Below are 19,656 nucleotides of genomic sequence, written 5' to 3' on the forward strand. Positions count from 1 at the left end.
ATATGGAGTCCTTGCGAGGTTTTTAGCAGAATCAGAGAATGCGTATCTTGTGAGAAAATGTGAAGTAAAGGAATATTTCACAGGAAACATATTAACGAATCCGTAGAATGTAACATCATTCTTCTTTTGTTATATCGATATTTATCCGAACGTACAAGTATGAAGTGTATTGATATCTAGATGATGATTTTTGACCCTGGATTTTACTTTGTTTTATTCAGAATTTTGTTATGATTTATAGGAGTACACTGTACATTGTTTTTTGAGGCCATGTAAGTTGGCCTGTGGACATTCAAAATGCCATAACTTTTCCCAAACTTAAGCTGATCAGTCTCATCAATTTCATTAAATATGACTTTCTGTCTTGATTTCATTTTCCTTTGAATATTGGTATCTCCACAGTAAAAGGGTACATTTCAGGCATGTCAGGCTATTTTTTGTTTCCAATGTGCATTACTTTCCTCCCCCTCCCCTATACGAGATGATCTTTTAAACAACTGTACTGATAACTTCGCCCCTCCCCAGCCCCCCCCCCCAAAAAAAAAAAAAAAATGTTCAAACAAGCTATCTATTAGAATATTTGCCAAAATGAGAAATTAACACAAATTTAGTGAGATTACTAGTAGTGTGTAGATGCATCTTGTAAGTTGAAGACTAGTTCAGCCAAGGCAGTATCACTTCATCTAATGTGCATGTATGTAGTAACTACTAATGTCACTTTTTCATTAAAATGTGAAAAACTAAGATTCCATTATCATATCTGTAGCTTTCTTAGTTTAGGTACGATAATGTAATGAAACCTCTACTCATTGAATTTCTCTCAATTTGCTAACATCACCTTGCTTTGTGTTAACTCCTGCAAGACTGCAACTGAATGCTGCCATGTCTATCACTATCATCAATATGTGAGGCAATAGTTAAATTGTTCATTTGTTTGTTTTGTTTGCTTTGGTTTGCCAGGAGGAATGCTTCCTTCACTTAGAGTCACCGATCCAGAGAGTGTGTGGCTGGGATTCCCCGTTCCCCCATATGTTTGAACCGTTCTATCTCCCCGACAAGTGGCGATGTTTGGATGCCATCAAAAAGATGATCAACTACTAGTCTTCACCCCAGTCCTCATCTCAAATTAAACAGCATGGTGAGTCTGCAAGCTTTATGGCTTCCATTGAAGAGATGTACAGGACAGGTCTCTGTCAATAGTAAATGACAAAGTCGTGTCCGATCCAAAGAGGATATACAAGTAGGTACTAGAGTGCTTTAATATTGGCCTTATGCCCAGTATAATTGTTTTGTGAATGCGCAGAGGGACATGAGGCATTAGGCTTACCCCTCATGGCAGACAGTGCTCCTTGCTAGCTAAATCAAGGAGTGCTAACTCATATAGAAGTTCAAATGTTCAAGTACGCCGTGTACTGTAAAATGAGGAATGTTCGTGTGCATTTTAATTTTGCGAGCGCCAACATTCGCAAAATTAAAATGCACTCGAAATTTCTTGTCTACACTATATGCATTGAACGCCAGTGGCAATTCACGAAAATTTCATGCTACGAAAAAGGCCTTTGACTCCAATTCACGAAAATTTTGTGCCGCGAATATATCATGTTTTATAGTATGATTATTCTGTGAGCGCGCACAGCACGCACACACACACACACACACACACACAGAGTGATGTCTGTCATTACAAAGTAGGGCACTCCAGCCTTCTTTGTGATCACAGACATGATGACACAGACTGCCCTCTATAGGTAGTGAGTAAATAAACATCTTTGGTACTATCAGAGCTGCCAGTATTTCTTCCTCCTCTTCCTCTTTTCCTCCACCTTGTATTCTTCCACTAATATGTTCTCATCCTTCTTTCTCCTCCTCCTTGATCTTTCCCCTCATCTCCTCTCACCTCTTGTCCTCCTGCTCCTCCTTCTCTTCCTGTGGTACATATTTGGTTATAACTGATCACTGAAGATTACAAATCACCTGTGATTAACTGCAAAGTGCTGGATGCTGTTCATTCATTTTGCAGACGATTTATAAAACAGACAAATTCAGCAGATTTTTTTTCCCTACTTTTCGCAGGAAGTGATTTATGTTTGAAATTTTAAAAATATAAAAATAAAAATGCACGTGCTGGGAGTGTTCTACACATTGGTCACCTGTTTCATGTGTCACCCAGAAAACAACATTTGACTTCAGCCCCGTTTCATAAAACTTGTTATTAATATAACAAGTTACAATAGTTGTTACTGAAGTTACTGAAATCCTTGCATCTGATTGGCTGAGCGCAAATTTGTCATAGAAATGTGGTACAGGTTGTAGTTGTTACTGATAACAAGTTTAATGAAACATGACCCAGGTCATGTGGGGAGACATGTTTATGTGGTCTATAAAATTTGCATCGATCTGCATTCACTGCCCACTGGGGTACATGCAAATTACAAAACCACGAATGGTGACCATCAGTTAGTATGTGCATTGAAACGTCCACTCATCTGTAACTTTAGTGGAGATTCTTTGGCTGTGTGAGTACCGTAATATATGGAGATCAGTAATAAAGCTGTACACAATTTGTTACAGGGATTCTCAAATATTATATCCGAGCTAGGCCAGCCTTCCCACTCTGAATTCCCTCGCTAGAGGGTCTTTAGCAAAAGGGATGGTAAAATAACACCCAGCTTTGGAGGCTCAGTTGGTTTGACTGGGACTTGAACCAGAAGCCTCGCGAATGCGAGTCATGCGCACACTGAAGCCCTTTTTACACTTGTGTTTCTTAACCCCGGACTTTCTCTGACCCAGGACTATCGTTAGTCCCATACCAATTTTTTCAGCTTTTTGCACTGGCCAATTAGTCCCGTACTATCTCTTGTCTGGGGCTAAGGAGAAAACTGACCTTTTTACACTCGTATTTCTTAGCCCCGGACTTTCCAAACCACATGAATATTCATGATTACGCTATGCACTGTACACGTACACGCACGCACCGGCAGCACTTGATTACCTCGTTTCTGATTGGTCAGTGGGGGGTCAGACTTCGCCTCCGTCGCTTAGCCCCGGATTATTTTTTCGTTCTGTTTACACTCACTTGCTTGGCACCGCAATTGCGGTGCTAACCCTGCTATTTTGCAGGGCCAGATAGTACGGGATTATCGGTGGGGCTAGCCCACTTTGGCAAAAACGAGTGTAAACAGAAAGTGGGCTAAGGATAGTCCCGTACCAACGGTGGGGCTAAGGCCCCCCCCCCCCCCCTTAGCCCCACCGTTGGCCCGCCTTAGCCCCACCGTTGGTACGGGACTAAGCAAAAATTTACAAGTGTAAAAAGCCCTTGACTGTAGTCACTCTTGGCACCCTGCCAGTAGTGATGGAGCCAGGTTTGGCATCATGCCAACTTTCCATGTTTGCCCTCGGGCTGTCTTTGAATGTGGTAATCTTTGATCTGTAAGGAAAAAAAAAAAAATCTTTGTCTTACATTTTTCTTACTTTCCTCATACAAAGGGATTTTCAAGATGGCCTCTAGACATGTTTTTTTTTCACCTTGACAATAAGGCTGTGCATTTTCTTTTTCTTTTCCTTATTTTTGTGGTGTGGGAAGTGTTTTGTTATTTTGCACAAACACAAAATTTTCATTTTAATCAATTACATAACAGGATTAGACCATTTTGACATTTTGATACATATTTATTTGTTCATTATGTAATGCATGTTAAAGAACTAACACCTACTAGCACTTGTGCTATCTCTTGGTTCTTTTATCAACCTCATTGTGTAACATTATTACCATCAGTTGCATGTTCAATGAAGCTCTTTTTTGATTAATAGTTTAGATTACTTAATCATTTATTCATTATATAGTTGATATCTTTCTTAGATTGTTTAGACTGCTATATGTGTGGTATTATATTTATTATTTTTGATGTTAACACAGAAGTGTAGTGTTAAATTACCATTTCAAATTTTCTTGTACATATGCTGTTGTTATTAACGAATAAACTCAAACTCAAAATGCATTTTGTGCACATGGTACGTTAACATACTTTATGTTTGCACTAGTATGTCCGCTACTAAACTGTGGAAGAGCTCATTGTTTTCAGGCTTAAGGGAATATGGAGGTGCTTCATTAGCACTTACTAGACCTCTCAACTTTTCTCCTCCTCAAAATTAACCATTCCTATGCAGTTTTCACCATCTTGTAGATCAACATGTACATTACAGTAGGTTGCTAAACTACATTACATTATATGGCATCAACACAGCACAAGGATTTTATATACAGTGTAGAATAGGCTGATGTCAATCCCCACCCCACTCCAACAACCCCACAACCCTCTTATGATTAACTGGTTGTCATTATGGGCAGTTGAATTTTGAGGCAGAAAATGCTGGAGCTGCCACAACTCTCATTAGTTACGTTCAGACGGGAGCCCTTAACCTGGAAGTTAGGAAACTTCGAGGTTAGAGCTTGTAGTTAGGGACCGTGAAGATGCACTCGTAGTTAGCAAACCTCGAGGTTTGCTCGATGTTTCGAGCCACGAGAAATCTTATGGGTAGCGCTCTAACCACGAGCTGCGGGGGGTCTCCACTCGTAGTTAAGCACTGTGTGGACACAAAAAACAACGAACTCGAAGTTAAGAGTGACCTCGCCATAAACTCCAGCCCCCACAATTTCCCTGTGCTTCCGGGTCAACCTCCCAAACGTACACCACAAATACACTACACATGAAAAACCTATGACGCACGACACAACAACATCATCTTTTCTTCCCATGCGCTTGATCTCTGAAACTGAACACGTCAAACTCGCTTCTGTATTCTATATTCTTCTCCGACGCTAAAAAAATGTTTTCGACGAATATCTTCATAAAGTCATCAGTGCAGTGCTATCTCTGCATACCATGACAGAGAAAAAGAGTTCCTGTAAGCGAGTCCGACAGGGTTGGACTAAAGAATAGATAGACGCCTTGTTAGCAGTGTGGGACCCACTCGTACGTTACGGGGGGGGGGGGGGGGGGGGGGGCAGAAGCTTAACCTTGAGGTTTCGTAACCTCGAGGTTAAGATTCGTTGTGTGGACACACGTTGTAGTTAGGGGGCAAGAGCTAAACCTCGAGGTTTCCTAACCTCGAGGTTAGGGCCTGCCGTCTGAATGTAACTATTGTCAGAGTCTCACAAGCACCTTACATCCACATTGAGCAATGAGAGCAATTGAAATGGCTTTAGCTGTTTGAATGGCATTCTGTATTTACTAGCCTTGCCATGAGAAGGTCCCATGGAAGGTATTTTGAGGTGAGATTACTTTCCTGTTCTTTTGTCATGATGCTTTATATCTTTGGTGAAATATTTGATGGCATTTTAAAAGCAGTTTTTTAAATGACTGCAAGGTCCTGTATACTTCTGAGCTCCAGGTAAAGATTGGACTTTTTCATCCAGATGCTCTGCATGAGTGGGAATTGCCCACAGATCCTACCACCAGCAGAAGTAAGCCAGGTCTCTGGGACTGCCCTTCTATCTCACTTGCCTGGTCTAAACACTGCCAGCTATATGCTATATACCACACCATTATCCTTGTCCTACAATTGTATATTAGTGCACCAACTGATAGATGAAGACTGCAAGCGATACACTCTGTTTCTGGTGAAATTTTCAAAATTAGATGTTTGGAAAGCCCAAATGCATACAATACACTTTGTACCACAGAGTGTGATGTGTAACTGAGTGAAAATGTGAAGAAGTTAATTTATGGAATGAATCCAAGTGGGGATTTTGTAGCTTTATCATACAGTTGAGAGCACTGAACCAAAAGTTTATCCCAAGATTTATGCCCACGTTACGTGTCAAATTTCTTTGTCGTCAGTTGATCAATTTGTGCTATTTGTCATGGAATTCTGAGAATTAGGAATAGGAGCAGCAAGTTGTTATTGGGAACATAGAAAAGCAGTGTAGTTGGCTCATAGTATGTGAACCAGTGTATGCATTCGAAAACTATACTCTTGCAAGGCAAATAGGACTTCACACCTCACAGAAATTACTGAATGCATTATTATATCCACCATAACAATCAGTTTGTAACGTTGCTGTGCTCCTCAAGAATTCAACTTTCTCAAAGTTGACTCAGTTACAAACTATCTACTTAATGTATAGTGACTAATGTTATGATGTTGTTGCATTCAAGCATGTGTGCCTGGTATTGCTAAAAAAATTGGTCAGCGGAGAGGGGTTAAAGGCTTAATTCACCATGCTTCAAATTTAATGCTTCAAAATATATCTAAAATGTGAGTGAGGGAAAGAAACAGCCAGTTTAAAAACGTTAATCAGTATAAGCGGTGTTAAAGGGATTGTACAGTTATGGTTTAGACCTAATTTCACGTTTCTAACATTTTTTGTGAGATAATGAGAAACCTCTTATAAAATGTGAAAGAGCATGTAATTCTATGAGGAATTCAATATTTATTTGATGAAAATTGGTTTTGAAATGGCTGAGATATCAAAAAAAAAAGAGTGATTCTAATAAAGTATGGGACCCACAGTTTATTACGATCGCTTTGTTTTACATTGTTTTTTGATGTTTCAGTCATTCCAAACCCGATTTTCTTCAAATAAACTTTGAATTCCTCTTAAAATGGTATGTTCTGTATATCATAAGTGTTTTCTTGGTATCTCGCAAAAAGTTAAAACCCAATTTTTCATCTCCACCAAAACTGTATTATCCCTTTAAGTATTGTTAAATGTAAAAAAAAATTTTAAAAAATGTGAACAATAGTTATAATAGAATTGTGTCTAGACTATAACTGTCTACATGTATGGTTTACTGAGAAAAATGGTGATAACTCCTTATGTTTTAGGCTTTAAAGCCCCAAAAAAGTTCTGGTACGCCTGCAAAAGTTGTCAAATTTTGCTCCAAAATGTGAACGTATGCCTAGGAAATGTGCGGAATAACGCTGCAACAACAAGATATTCGATGGGTAACGACGAAAATGGGAAATATTAACCAAAAACGTTCAGTCTCAGAACTTACCCAAACGGGGTCAGGCTAGACTCGGACTCGGGGATAACTCGGCCTCGCTTTGCTTGACGGCGGGATGAGTTGTATTGGTTGTCCCTCTGGATTGTACAGTGTTGTACTATGCATATGGGAGTGGCCTGTATAAACTACATTGTAGCGTTCTGGCTACTCGCAGTAATGGTCCGAGTTGTTACAACGCGTGCATCAAAAACCTCTTTGGCGCGCATGCAAAATTAGTGTGCGCCTCTCAAGCACCTCTAAAAACAATCAGAGACACTTGATAAACAACAACAAAAACTTCAGAGACCGCGCGTCTCAGCAACTGAGGTGATGTGCGTATACTAGTAGGCTTGAGGACCGCGCGCTGTCCATTTGTTTTGTACAGGATTAGCACGCACTTTCCTGTCTGCTCAGTAAGGCCTCGTTTGGTACCCGTAGTATTATAGAGTACTGATGAACATGGCGATCACGAACTGTGTGTAAATTGTCTGAAATAGGGTCGAGTTTTCCCTGAGACCGAGTTAGTCTTGAGCCTTCTGGAATAAAAGTCGGTCTACCGACTTTAATTATTTTTCTCAAAATACACCAAAACGACTCATCATTCCGGCAAACCGCATCAGCCAGGTAAGTTTCTTTGTAGACTCTTTCGATATATTGCAAGCAAATATGAAATGGTGCCAGACGGGTTCTCAAGCCCTTACCAGAACTTTGTTTTCACTTTAATGCAAATTTTTTTTATGGTAGGATGTTTTGTGATACAACTGACCTACACATATGCATCAAATGTAATAACTCGAACATCTTTGAAATCGCCATTCCCAATGGTAAACAGTTCCTTTAAAGGAAGATTTGCATCATAAGAAGATTGTGTGTTGCATAGCAAATAGCAGTGAGTTTCAAATATAGAGGATAGTTGTCGCAAGTCACTATTCTTCGTACCACGTACTTTCATCACCCTAGTTCGCCTCTTACAAACCTTCTCCTATTTCCTTGTCGAGCTACCACATACACACAACAAACTGCGATGTGCACTATCACCCTGCCATGCAAAATACTCCTCTTCCAAGAAAGATCTGAGATGAGGGATGAGAGAATCACAACCCACACACTTAAAAGATCTTGCTCCAATCATTCATCGCAAAGAGCAAGAGCCATGCATACAGTAGCCCAATGAAGTGGTCCACCCCAAGAACTCACAACTGGACGTGATGGAAGACCAGGGCCCTGTTGCATAAAAGTGGAGATCTAACGTAAGCCAGGAAATCAAACATAGGTGTTTGATTACTCAATTGTGATTGGCTAATATCAGTCTGACTTATGCTTGATCTTTTTCACTTATGTTTGATTGCATCTTGTTATGCAACAGGGCCCAGCTAGTGCAGCTGCATATGGGCTGTCCAGCAATCTTGTCAGATGGAAAATGAAAACAGACAGACAAGTAAACAACAGACAAACAAATTAACTTACTAACTAACTAGCCGACTGACCAACTGACTAACTAACTAACTAACTACCTTACTAACTGCAGATCTGTCCCTACAAGATTCTCAAGTCTCCATAGACTTTATACATGATTGGCCATGTTCTAGCAGGCAATGTGTTGAGTAAGACATGCATAGCTGTGACACAACCATGGTATATTTAGTATGCAACATCTACAAGATTCTAGCTATCTGATTGGTCAATTGCCCATTACGTCACATGCAGTTAAAAGTATCATTGCACAGTGTTGCTGTAGAGTGTGCAATATATGTCGAGCAATTTGGATATTGCACAGCTATGGTCACCATTTACATTTATTTATACTTGCTCTTTAAAAATCAACTGCAGAGTTTCTACACCATTGCATGTCTCTGACGTCACAATACACACATGCCTTTGCTTCATGCACTCAAGGAAGTTACAAGCACGCATTCAGTCACTCATTTTACTGTCAACAACTACTCAAGCAATGTCTTAATTTTGTTCCTGACTGTGTTGCAAAACAATGTGAAACCTTTGCCACACACTGTCATAGCCAGTTACAAGGGTGTACTGTCAACAACAAACTTATAATGATTGCTATTGCGTAAAACTATGTCACAATATATTGTAAGACCATTTGTCTTTTGTGCAAAATGGTTGCCATTTCTGTACTGTTTTCAGGAATCAGTGTTTACCACATCAGTTCAAAAGTCCATGGTGTTGTGTAAAAACAAATACTATACCAAGGTCTCTACTCATGTAACGGAACAAGACTTCACACTTGGTGAAAGATGAGCCACACTATTCAACTCTCGTTTCCTCCTTGAATAGACTTCCCCTATCTTTCTCCTGAAATGAAATCTTGCACCATCCCACATGTGATCATTCACTGTCATTCCACTGACACCATGGCACTGTTCAGCTAAACATGCCTAATATTTGCATTCAATGGCAGGCAACCATATAGACACTGGTATCCGTCACATAATGCCGAAGGACAACAGGAGGGCATTAAATATATAATATTTACACAGGTCCTGACTGGGGCTGTTATGAGAAACAAATTTAGACATTATTCACCAAGACTTGAATAGTGCTTCGCAAAAACAGGTGTAATAGTATATTTTAGTAATGCAGAGTACAGTGTATGTACATTGTACCTGCCGGTATGCATTATCAGTCCATAAATAAAAATAGTTCAATTGGGCTAAATTTGTGGATTTAAATGATCTTTTTTCTGAAATACTGTCCAAATTCTGACTGTCGATCTACTAGGTTTCCTCAATGGGGATTGGGGATTCAACATCTACATTGTAGGGTAATGTTTATGATGACATGCATGGTCGCTGCATTAAGTTGCTTTTCCAGTATACACGCCATTGAAAAAGGAATTAAGGCTCAAAGCACTCTGTTCCACCCCTAATTCTATTCACACTTCAATGCGAGATGAATGTAAAGACACTGTGTTTAGATACAGCATAACAAATCCGTTTTGATACAACAGTACTAAAAGGAATCTCTGAATCTCTTTGAAATCAGCTTTAGGCAAGATTAGGTGGCAGCAAAACTTGGACAACTGCACCACAGTTGACTGCCGAGTTTGGAAAATGTGTAGAGTGATGTACAACATTGCTCAGTACAGGAAGGTTCTTCTCACCTCCCTGCTCAGTATAATCTTTGTAGATGGTAGATAGCAACATTTCTAGTTTGCCAAGAATAACATTTATTCGGAAGTAAAGCATATTTACAAGCAAAGAAATCATAGGATAACATCTAAAAACCAATTCCCTAAAGAAAAATAAAACCCAAATATATGTCAATTGCATGAATGCAGCAACATTAGTAAAACACATCAGTGAGGTACATATGACAATCCATTGAAAAGTTATGAATTTTTGAAGTTTCAGTGCAGCCATCGCTGGAAAATACTACTATAGCTCTTGACATCACATATGTACAGCTACATAAATATGTAAAGAGAATTCCCCCAAATTCAATTTTTATGGAAAGTACACATTCCCTTGACTTAAGACTGACATTAGGGTAATATCATTCCCCCTGTTTTTTGAAAGAGGAAAGTCAAGTGCTCTTTTGTTTTGCTAGATGAGAGAAAATGTGTTAAATTTTCTTAATAATTTCTCTGTACTGTTGTACATGATACACTTGTATGTGACATCACAAAGTTTTTTTTTAGTCTTCCCATCCAGCTTGGCTGTGCTGTAACTTTTAAAATTCATAACTTTATTTGAACATATTGTCCAATTATCCTCAAACTTTGCTGATGTGTTCTGCTGATTTTGCTGGATGCCATCAAATCAAATATATATTTTGGTTTCATTCTCCTTTTAAAAACAGTAAGCAAATTCAACCAAGCATAGAAGGAGGCCAACTTTGATCAAGAGAAGTGAAGAGAGAACCTTTTTTAAAAGGTAGAGTGTGACCTTGGGGGGCCTCTTAGTACTGGGTGCCTCTTGGGGTGTGAGCCTGGCCGGGGGTGATAGCAGCTACTGTGTGAATCAACGGAAAGTGGGTGGACGGTCACCTGTTCACAGCAATAGGTTAGGATGTTTCACCCCCATTTGTGTGTGTGTGTGTGTGTGTGTGTGTGTGTGTGTGTGTGGCTCAAGGCGCTCAAGGTGCAGGGTGGAGATAGCCAAAACCTTGGCCAAACTCGAGCCAATTTCCCGTCCACAAAGTTACGTTTGTCCCTTGACTGAGCACTGTTTTGAATTGATTGGTTTAAAGGCTTAATTTACTATTTGCAGATGAAATAAAAACCCAGTGAGTTAGGGATAGAAACAACCAATGTAAAAATTTGAACCAGTATGATCGATGTTAAGTGTTATTAAGTATACAAAATGTGAACAATAGTTATAATGAATGTGTTTCCAGATTAAACCATCTACAGTTATGGTTTAATGAGAAAAACAGTGATATCTGTACATATATTTTAGGCTTTATTGCAAAAATATTATATGGTAGGATGTTTTGTGATACAACTTCCCTACAGATATGCATCAAAAGTGATATCTTGAACATTTTCTTTAAATTGCTGTTCCCAAAGGTAAACAGGATCTTTTAAAGAGGAGAGGGGAAGGGCAAGATGCTCAAATCAAGTCCCAGCAAACAGGCTCCAGGATAAAGTGCCTTAGACCCACTTAAAGAAAGAATAGAGCCTTCTCTTTGGTTGCTCCACATCTATGGAACTCCTTCAATCAGTCCAACTTAAGGATTGTTAGAACCTTGAAATCTGAAATAAAGACCTGTCTTTACCACCCACGTTATTGATAATGTGTATGTATGATCCTTTGAATGTTGTTTTCAGACAAAATGGTGCTATATTATGGAAATGCTGTTTATCATCATCAGCATAAATATATATATACAAAGTTTGTATTCCATGCAGCACTGAAAAGTAAAAGCATTACACAGTACAGTTTGGTACATATTGGGTAGAAGAGGTTTTAGCCTTTGTCAAAGACCTTCTAGATGTACAATATAGTGTACCACAGCTGTATCAAAAACTGTTGAAATATGACATTTTGAATCTTCTGTGCCATAATCTCTTCAGTTTTTTAAATGTACACATACATATTGTACAGATTGTATGCAATGTATATCATCAAAGTACATGGGATAGGTCATACTAAGGGGATAACTTTTGTTTTTTTAGGAATGTACACTGTGTCAAACCTCGGGGTTTGAAAATCTAGAATACTGTAAAACCTGAAACATTTGCAGCATGAAACTATTGTGAATTGGAGCCAACTGCCTTTCTCACGGCATGAAACTTTCACGAATTGCCACTGGCATGTAATGTGTTATGTAGAAAAAAAAAATGTTTGTGTGCATTTTACTTGCACAAATCTTAGCTCCTTGTGGAAGTTGCAAAAGTCTCATGCACCAAAAAAAAAAAAAAAAAAAAAAAAGTTCTGGTTTTACAGTAGATGATAGCTTCTGATGTCTGGATTACCCAAAGATATATGTCAGGTTTGATGTTTTGCTTTGGTGAGGTCATAAATCTCCCAACTTAGTGTGAGGAATTAATCCATTCTCCTACAATTTTCTGAGAGCCTTCAACTGCCCCCAAACAAGATTCTTTTTGCAGTTTGATAGAAAATGAGCAGGTTGGTAATCTATCCTTGTGAAAGCAGTGAAGTAGTACATTTATCCCCTTTCATCGGTCAACTACATGTGCCATTGAACAATGAAGATATCAATCGGGTGTGAGGTATGAATAGAACGTGCTCTGATGGCCCGCAACCTCTTTTCTTCTACATAAAAGAGCACCTGAATGGGGCTAGTGAAGACTAAACTTTACTAAGCTCTGCCTTGATTGCTATGTACATCTTCATACAAATTTTATGGCAAAACGAGGGCACTCAGCATTGAGAAAAAAAAAAAACTGATGCTGTGATACATGCAGTTTTCATACAGAAAGAGAACAAATATTGATATAAGAAACTAATTTTCCTATCAACGCCATATTTTTGGCAGCATGACACAAATATACATGAATTTAGGCCACAAATGCAGGCACTTTTGTCTACATTTTGAGAACCTGGTATACAAGGTTCCCATATATCAGTTGACTCCACGGGAACCTGGTATATCAGGTTCCCATAAGGTCAGGAACGGGATAAACATACTTGCTTGATAATGCTTTATGCTCTTCGAAAGGAACATTCAAAGTGTTCCTTGCCCTTCCAGCCATCATCCATATAGAATTGCAGGCACTTTGTCAATCATTCAAATCTTGTCCATTGAAGTTGTTTAAAGGGGAAATCCGGTCTAAATTTAAGTTAGTCTGATAAGAAAGAATAAAACACTACGAGTTCAACAGTAAGATTTTGATGGAAATCGGGTTAAAAATAAGGAAGTTATGGCATTTCAAAGTTTCGCTAATTTTTTCAGGAAGCAGTTGAATGGTCAATATGAATAGGCAAATGGCAAAGCAAGCATGTCATCCCCTCACAATTTGCCACATGATATACACATAAAATTTTGAAATTTCCAGTTTTTCATTTAAATGCAATTATGCCTGAGGCTTAAATCTTGTTAACTGATCCCTATTTCAAAGTTATTTAACCCAGAAATAACATCACGTTTCAGATTTCAATGACAGAAACATTGAATTTTTGTCATAATTTTTTGTACACAATCAGTGGAAAATTGTGAGGGTATGACATGGTTAGCTCACTCATTTGCATATTCATATCCACTGTACAAGAACTGCTTTGCAGAAATTAGCAAAACTTCAAGATGTAATAACTTCTTTATCTTTCATGCAATTTCAGTCAAATCTTTACCATTGAACTCGTAAGATTTTACTCTTTTTTTTTTAGAAGACTAACTTATATTTGGACTGGATTTCCCCTTAAAGGGGGAAGCTTTTTTCGGCTCAAGTTAGTAAGGGAACCCGAGTCATATCATGACCAGACATAATGTTGCAGGTACTTTGATTGTAAGAAGAGACAGTGTGGATGTGTAAAATGATGTCGTGTTTTGCTGCCGATTGGGAAGCAGTTTGACCTTGGTCTGCATTCATGGCAACTTATTCAATGAGGAAAGTAATCAATCTGAGCTAAGTACTAACAAAGTAGATTTTTTTTTTTTTTTAAGGAAAGCAATAAGGGATGAAATAAGTCTTGCCTTGATTGTTTTCTTCTCCAAGATGTGTCAGCGTAATCAAGTTTCCTATCACCTTTCATGGAGAAGTGAATCTATGTTACTGCTAAAAAGCACTATTTAGTATAGCTATGAATAAAGAAATACAAAATTTTAAGGAGAGGCAAGCCAAAGTTGCTTTTATAATTCATTCGATCAAATATGTTATCTAGTTAATTATACTTTCCCAGGTTAGGTAACTACTGAAGTAGTCAAATTAAGGTCTAACCTGATGAAAATGAGACTACCAAATCTTATGCTTTGAGATTTTGCTCTTTCTGAAGTAGTTTCAATATTAAAGCTTGTGATATATTACATCTCTATGATAAATGCATTAATGTGTGTCTGTATGTATGTATGTACAAATATATGTATTTCTGTATGTTTGTGTGTATGTATAATTGAGTATATTTATATGTGTGTATATATGTGCATATTCACATATACATAAATTGTTCATAAAACTGTCAGTATAGCAACGTTATATCTCTAGTTTCTCGCTCAATTTGATGATACGTCTTATATGCATACCAGCATATATCCATACATGCATTTGCACAAAAATCATATTACTAGTAATGTATCTCAAGATACTGTGATTCTATTTCACTATGGGATGTCATAGACACGTTCTATTTTCCTGATTTGACTTTGCCATTCCCCCCCCCCCATCCCCTCCCTCAATACCAGATGGTGTTTTGATCCTGTCAGCGGATCATAATAAGCAAAGTTTTCGTCCCCATTCCGCTTTGCTGCTCTAGCTCCAAACCGTGACCAGTAAAAAGATATGAACCAGTCAAGCTTGCTTTTATGTTTCCACTGTGTTGTGTGGAGGTAAGTTTACCCTGCAGCAAGGCTGCTGCTGATGGGACTATCACGCACCAACAATACACTGCAAATACTGTTGTTTTCTCCACTCATGCAAATACGATTAACATTGTTCATCTTGTTTGCAATGTTCATGTTGTTTGTGCACATTTACATATAATTGTACCTCCCCTCCACTGATTCCATTCTTTCCAAGCTTCATCAAGGTAAATGATAAAAGGGAAAACTGTAAGCCACCTGTATGAGGAATGCTTTAATTAATAGATGGCATTTTAAACCTCGTGTACAGAACAAAACAGCAAAGCTTGCATGAAATGCAGAACTGTACATTGTTCTCACAAGTTTTAGGAAAACATGATCAATCTTTTTCTTTTAGACTTACAAGAAATAATCACTTGATGACCATGAAATACAAGTATGTTTCCAAACCCTTTAACCAGAATGCAAAACCATTTGAAAGGGAAGAGATAAGGCATACCTGCATGTACATGTACAGTAATAGGAGGGGTTATCTTGTCTTGCAGTCTGTTGGCTTGAAGAGGTCTGTTTTATCTATCAAGCGGTCCATTTTGGTGAGAAGGAAACAATCTTCGGGGTATCTTAAAATGTTTTATTTTTTTCTTTTTCTGCTTGTTTTATTGCTGGCAAGTGGGGAATTTGGCCATTAGTACGTTGCATCAGAGTAATTATGCTCGTAATATCCACTAATTTTCTTTACAATAATGCTCGTAATATCCACTAATTTTCTTTACAATATGCCTCATAGGTAGTCTGGAAAATGAGGGAATTGATATCAAGCAGCAATATTTTGGAAGTCTGATTATTTCTGTCAGTCTGTCTTTCACGATTCATTTGATCCAAATGTTGGGCAAAAAATTTGAGAGCATCCCCACAAACCCTTTGCGAGACCGATGCCCAATCATAAAAGTACCAGAAAGTTAGTAGATGTCTGTACAAGAGGTTTTCTCCTATCTGATAGGCCGTGCTGCAAGAGCCCTGCAGAGGAGTCTGCCTTTTCATTTTGGCATTCTTTCGCATCTCACAAGGAAATGAAAGGCTGCCCAGCCAAGCATGACAGAATGATTTCGCTTCGCCTCTATAAAGAGATCCCGGAGTCAGCCAAGTGCACCGCCTGCCATTCAGGGTGACTTGTTGACAAGCCAACAGGGTGTTTGTCGTGAGACACTTGCAAATGACATGGTACCAGTGCTGCGAATGGAATAGACAGTCATTAACCCAGGGCATGCGGGAGCTGGGTTTACTGTGTATTTAATCCTGGGTGAATGTTTCGTCAGTCAGTAGATTAAAGGACCTGTGCAATGCAAATCATGCATATTGACTTGTGGCGATTTATGATACCCTAATCATCACTGATGTGGCTAAAAGAATATCTAAATATGTATTGTCCATAGCTTGTAATGATTTTTTTTTCCAATTTTTTTTTTTTCAGATTACATGGATTTGCCCATTTTTTTTTTTTTTTTGGATCTTTCAAACCAACATAGTTGGTGACATGTGTCAGTCATCTGTCAATCACTGCTTCACGTGAAGCGCCAACATGAATTTGATAACAAAAGACATTGCATGGAAACAAGTTATATGCTCAGTCTAGGGGTAGGTGCATTTCAATGTCTTTTGTCAATGATATTAATATGTTAGCATTGAGTGACAGTTAACATCATTGGCAGAATCTTGGTTTAGAAGGTTCTTTTGTGGGCTTGCACGTTACTGAAGTAAATAGTAGTAAATATATGAAATATTCTGCACATTTTAAGTTGTTGGGGTTTTTTTGGCCATATAAATGTTGTTCAGGATATTTTAAGTCAGTGCAAGCCAACATGAAATTGCATGACATTGGTCCTTGAAAGGTCCTGTTTACCTTTGGGAGCAGTGATTTAAAAATGTTCAAGATATCACTTTTGATGCATATATGTGTAGGTCAGTTGCATCACTAAACATCCTGTCATATAAAAATTTCACAATAAAGCCTAAAATATAAGGAGATATCTGTATTTTTCTCATAAACTGTAACTGTAGATGGTTCAGTCTGGAAACATTTCTGTTATAACTAGTGTTCATATTTTGTATATTTACCAACACTTAACGTTGACCAATTTTATTGATTCATATTTTTTACAGTGGTTTTTTCTATCCCTAACTCACATTTTAGAACTATTTTAAAGCACTAATGCTGTGTTTTTGTTTCTACATGTGTATCTGCAAATGGTAAATTATGCCTCTTAGTGAAATTTTCATCTGTCGTATCAAGGCCGTCACTTCATGCCTCTTTCTTCAATCTGCACTCATAAACATTTATAATGCATAGTCTCCATCAAATTTTCTGATGTGTTAGAAATGCTTATTAATGCACTAGGATTTCTGTGAATAGGTTGGTGCCTAGGTGTGTCAAATTCTGTGCAGGACAAGCTTTCTCTAGGCACAAATAAAATTCACCTGCATGGAATCAAATAAACTTAATTCAGCAGTGATTGCACATATGCATGTTCTTTGATACTGAATACACCTACTGTAAAACACAGGATATAGGACAACTGAATTGACTGGGGATTCCTACACAAAATGGGGTTATCGCAAGCATATGGCATGTGTCCAGTACGAATCCATATCAGCATGTTGTGTATGAGATGAATAGATGACCTTCATGAACATCAGATATAGCTTGTACTTCCTTCATACATAAAACAGGTGCAAGAATGCACATAGTGTCACCAATCATCATTTAAAGGGAAATGCAACTCTGTCATTTTCAGTTGTGTAGTTGATCGAGTGATATCACACAAATGGAGCAGTGAAAACTCTGTTTAGTTTCATGGCAATTGGACATGAGATGACACAGATTTTTTTTCTAAATCTTAATTAAGGTTTAATATGTTTTCGCAAGACAAGTATATTGGGCATCATTGCATAAGGAATTTATTGTAGACATGGTGATGTAGTCATAATATTAGCTGCAACATGAGATGTCTCTATGAACAGAAATAAATGCTCTTGAGAGCTTTGCCAAGAAAACTCTTCCCATGGATGCAGGTTTTCTCAACCATGAACGAGGGATTCATAAAATGATGACATCACACAGCATACTGCAATCTTTTGAAATGATTTCAATTTTGGTTTTGCAGAGGATTCAATAGTAGGGCCTACATGCAGCGTACTGTATTTTGTTTGTTTTAAGACTTACTGGTCAAAAGTCAATGAAATTCTAATAAAAACATGATTATTTCCGTATGTAATTAACTGTGTTTTGATAGTGCTCTCCAGGAAATTCTGAGATCAAGTTACCCAGCTAGAGAAATGTTGAAAGAAGGAAATGTTTGTCAAAAAATGCTCTTGCAAAAAAATTAGTGTAAAAAGTACTTGCAATTTGTAGTTTAAAAACTGTATAGGAAACAGGGAGAATTGCTGGATATATTTCATATGCATTCTTTATCTTAACACAGTTTGCAGTTGATGTGGACAACAATCTTCTTCCAATATACTTCAAATATGACAGGCTTTTTATCTACAGATACTACTAATGGTGTCTCCATCCATTCCAGTTGTTAACACCACATCCTTATTACATGTAATTATGTATTAGATTGTTAGCTGAGAACTATAAGGGCGTTATGGCATTCTAAGATTTGAGCATAAGTAAACACGAAACAATCAATTTTCATGTAATAGAAAGTTCATTCATTCAAAACTGGGTAGATGTATTAGCACTGTTCCAAAAATAGAGTAAACAAGCATCCATGTGGTTTTATTGTTTAGCATTTTTTTTTTAAATAGAAATAATTCAAAAATTTACACTATAATGTAGGGGATATAAAGCTCTACAATATGATACCAAAAACTCATTACACCCCAAAAGTGCGATGAAGCCCTTCTGATTCTCAGCCAACGAAATGCAGTTTTTATAGGTGAGAAGTAAAGCCTAATTTTACCTGTGTACATAGATGATTACTATGTAAGCTATAAAAATACAACAACAACAAACCCTAGTGAACTTTCTAGAGACAGAGAGGAATTAATTGCTGATTAAGACATTAGTATTCAGCTTTCCTGTGGTCCTCACACGTAATTTGCCAAGAGTCAGTGCAGTGATAAGCATTTTGTACACTGTCTGCACGTTTATGTATGGTGCAATTAAAGGGGAAATCTACCCCAAAAGTAAATCAAAAGTAAATAAACTTCAAAAGAGAAGGGAAAATATTCCCTACAGAATGATACAAAAATGACATAAATTGGATAAGAAATAAGGAAGTTGTGACATTTTGAAATTTCACACTTTTTCAAAAAACATTTCTTGACCAGTCCTTATGAATATTCAAATGAGTGAGTTGATGATGTCAAACCCTCACAATTTTTGTATGTATGTTATATATGAAAAAAATTTTAGCTAATAGAAATAAAAGCTTGCTCCCATAGCAAGATACATCAGAGTAAACATGTTGTTGTTGTTGTTGTTTTTTGGGGGGTGGCTTTAAGGCAAGTTATATATTTATACATCTGAAATATGAGATTTTTGTCATTTCTGTATATGAAATGAATAAGAAATTGTGAGAGCATGACATTGTCAACTTGCTGAAATGAATATTCATAATGACTGGTCAAAAAATGTTTTCTTCACTATCTAACATCTTCACCCAGAGTTTGCAAAATGGCACTCCCCCTGGACAATTTTTCTGGCAGTGCTTCAGACCACTAT

General features: G+C 37.7%; 1 protein-coding gene across 1 annotated transcript in view; it reads left to right on the top strand.

Moving 5' to 3' along the window:
* Nucleotides 1–19,656, top strand: part of LOC140243072 (2-oxoisovalerate dehydrogenase subunit beta, mitochondrial-like) — a 71,510-nt gene that overhangs the window by 47,219 nt on the left and 4,635 nt on the right. Inside the window, exon 10 of the mRNA XM_072322808.1 lies at nt 961–1,138. Within this exon, the coding sequence (XP_072178909.1) occupies nt 961–1,101 (141 nt within the window). The 3' untranslated portion in view covers nt 1,102–1,138. The remainder of the gene's footprint in view (nt 1–960; nt 1,139–19,656) is intronic.

Source organism: Diadema setosum, chromosome 19 (genome assembly GCF_964275005.1).
Source record: "Diadema setosum chromosome 19, eeDiaSeto1, whole genome shotgun sequence".
Taxonomy (NCBI): domain Eukaryota; kingdom Metazoa; phylum Echinodermata; class Echinoidea; order Diadematoida; family Diadematidae; genus Diadema; species Diadema setosum.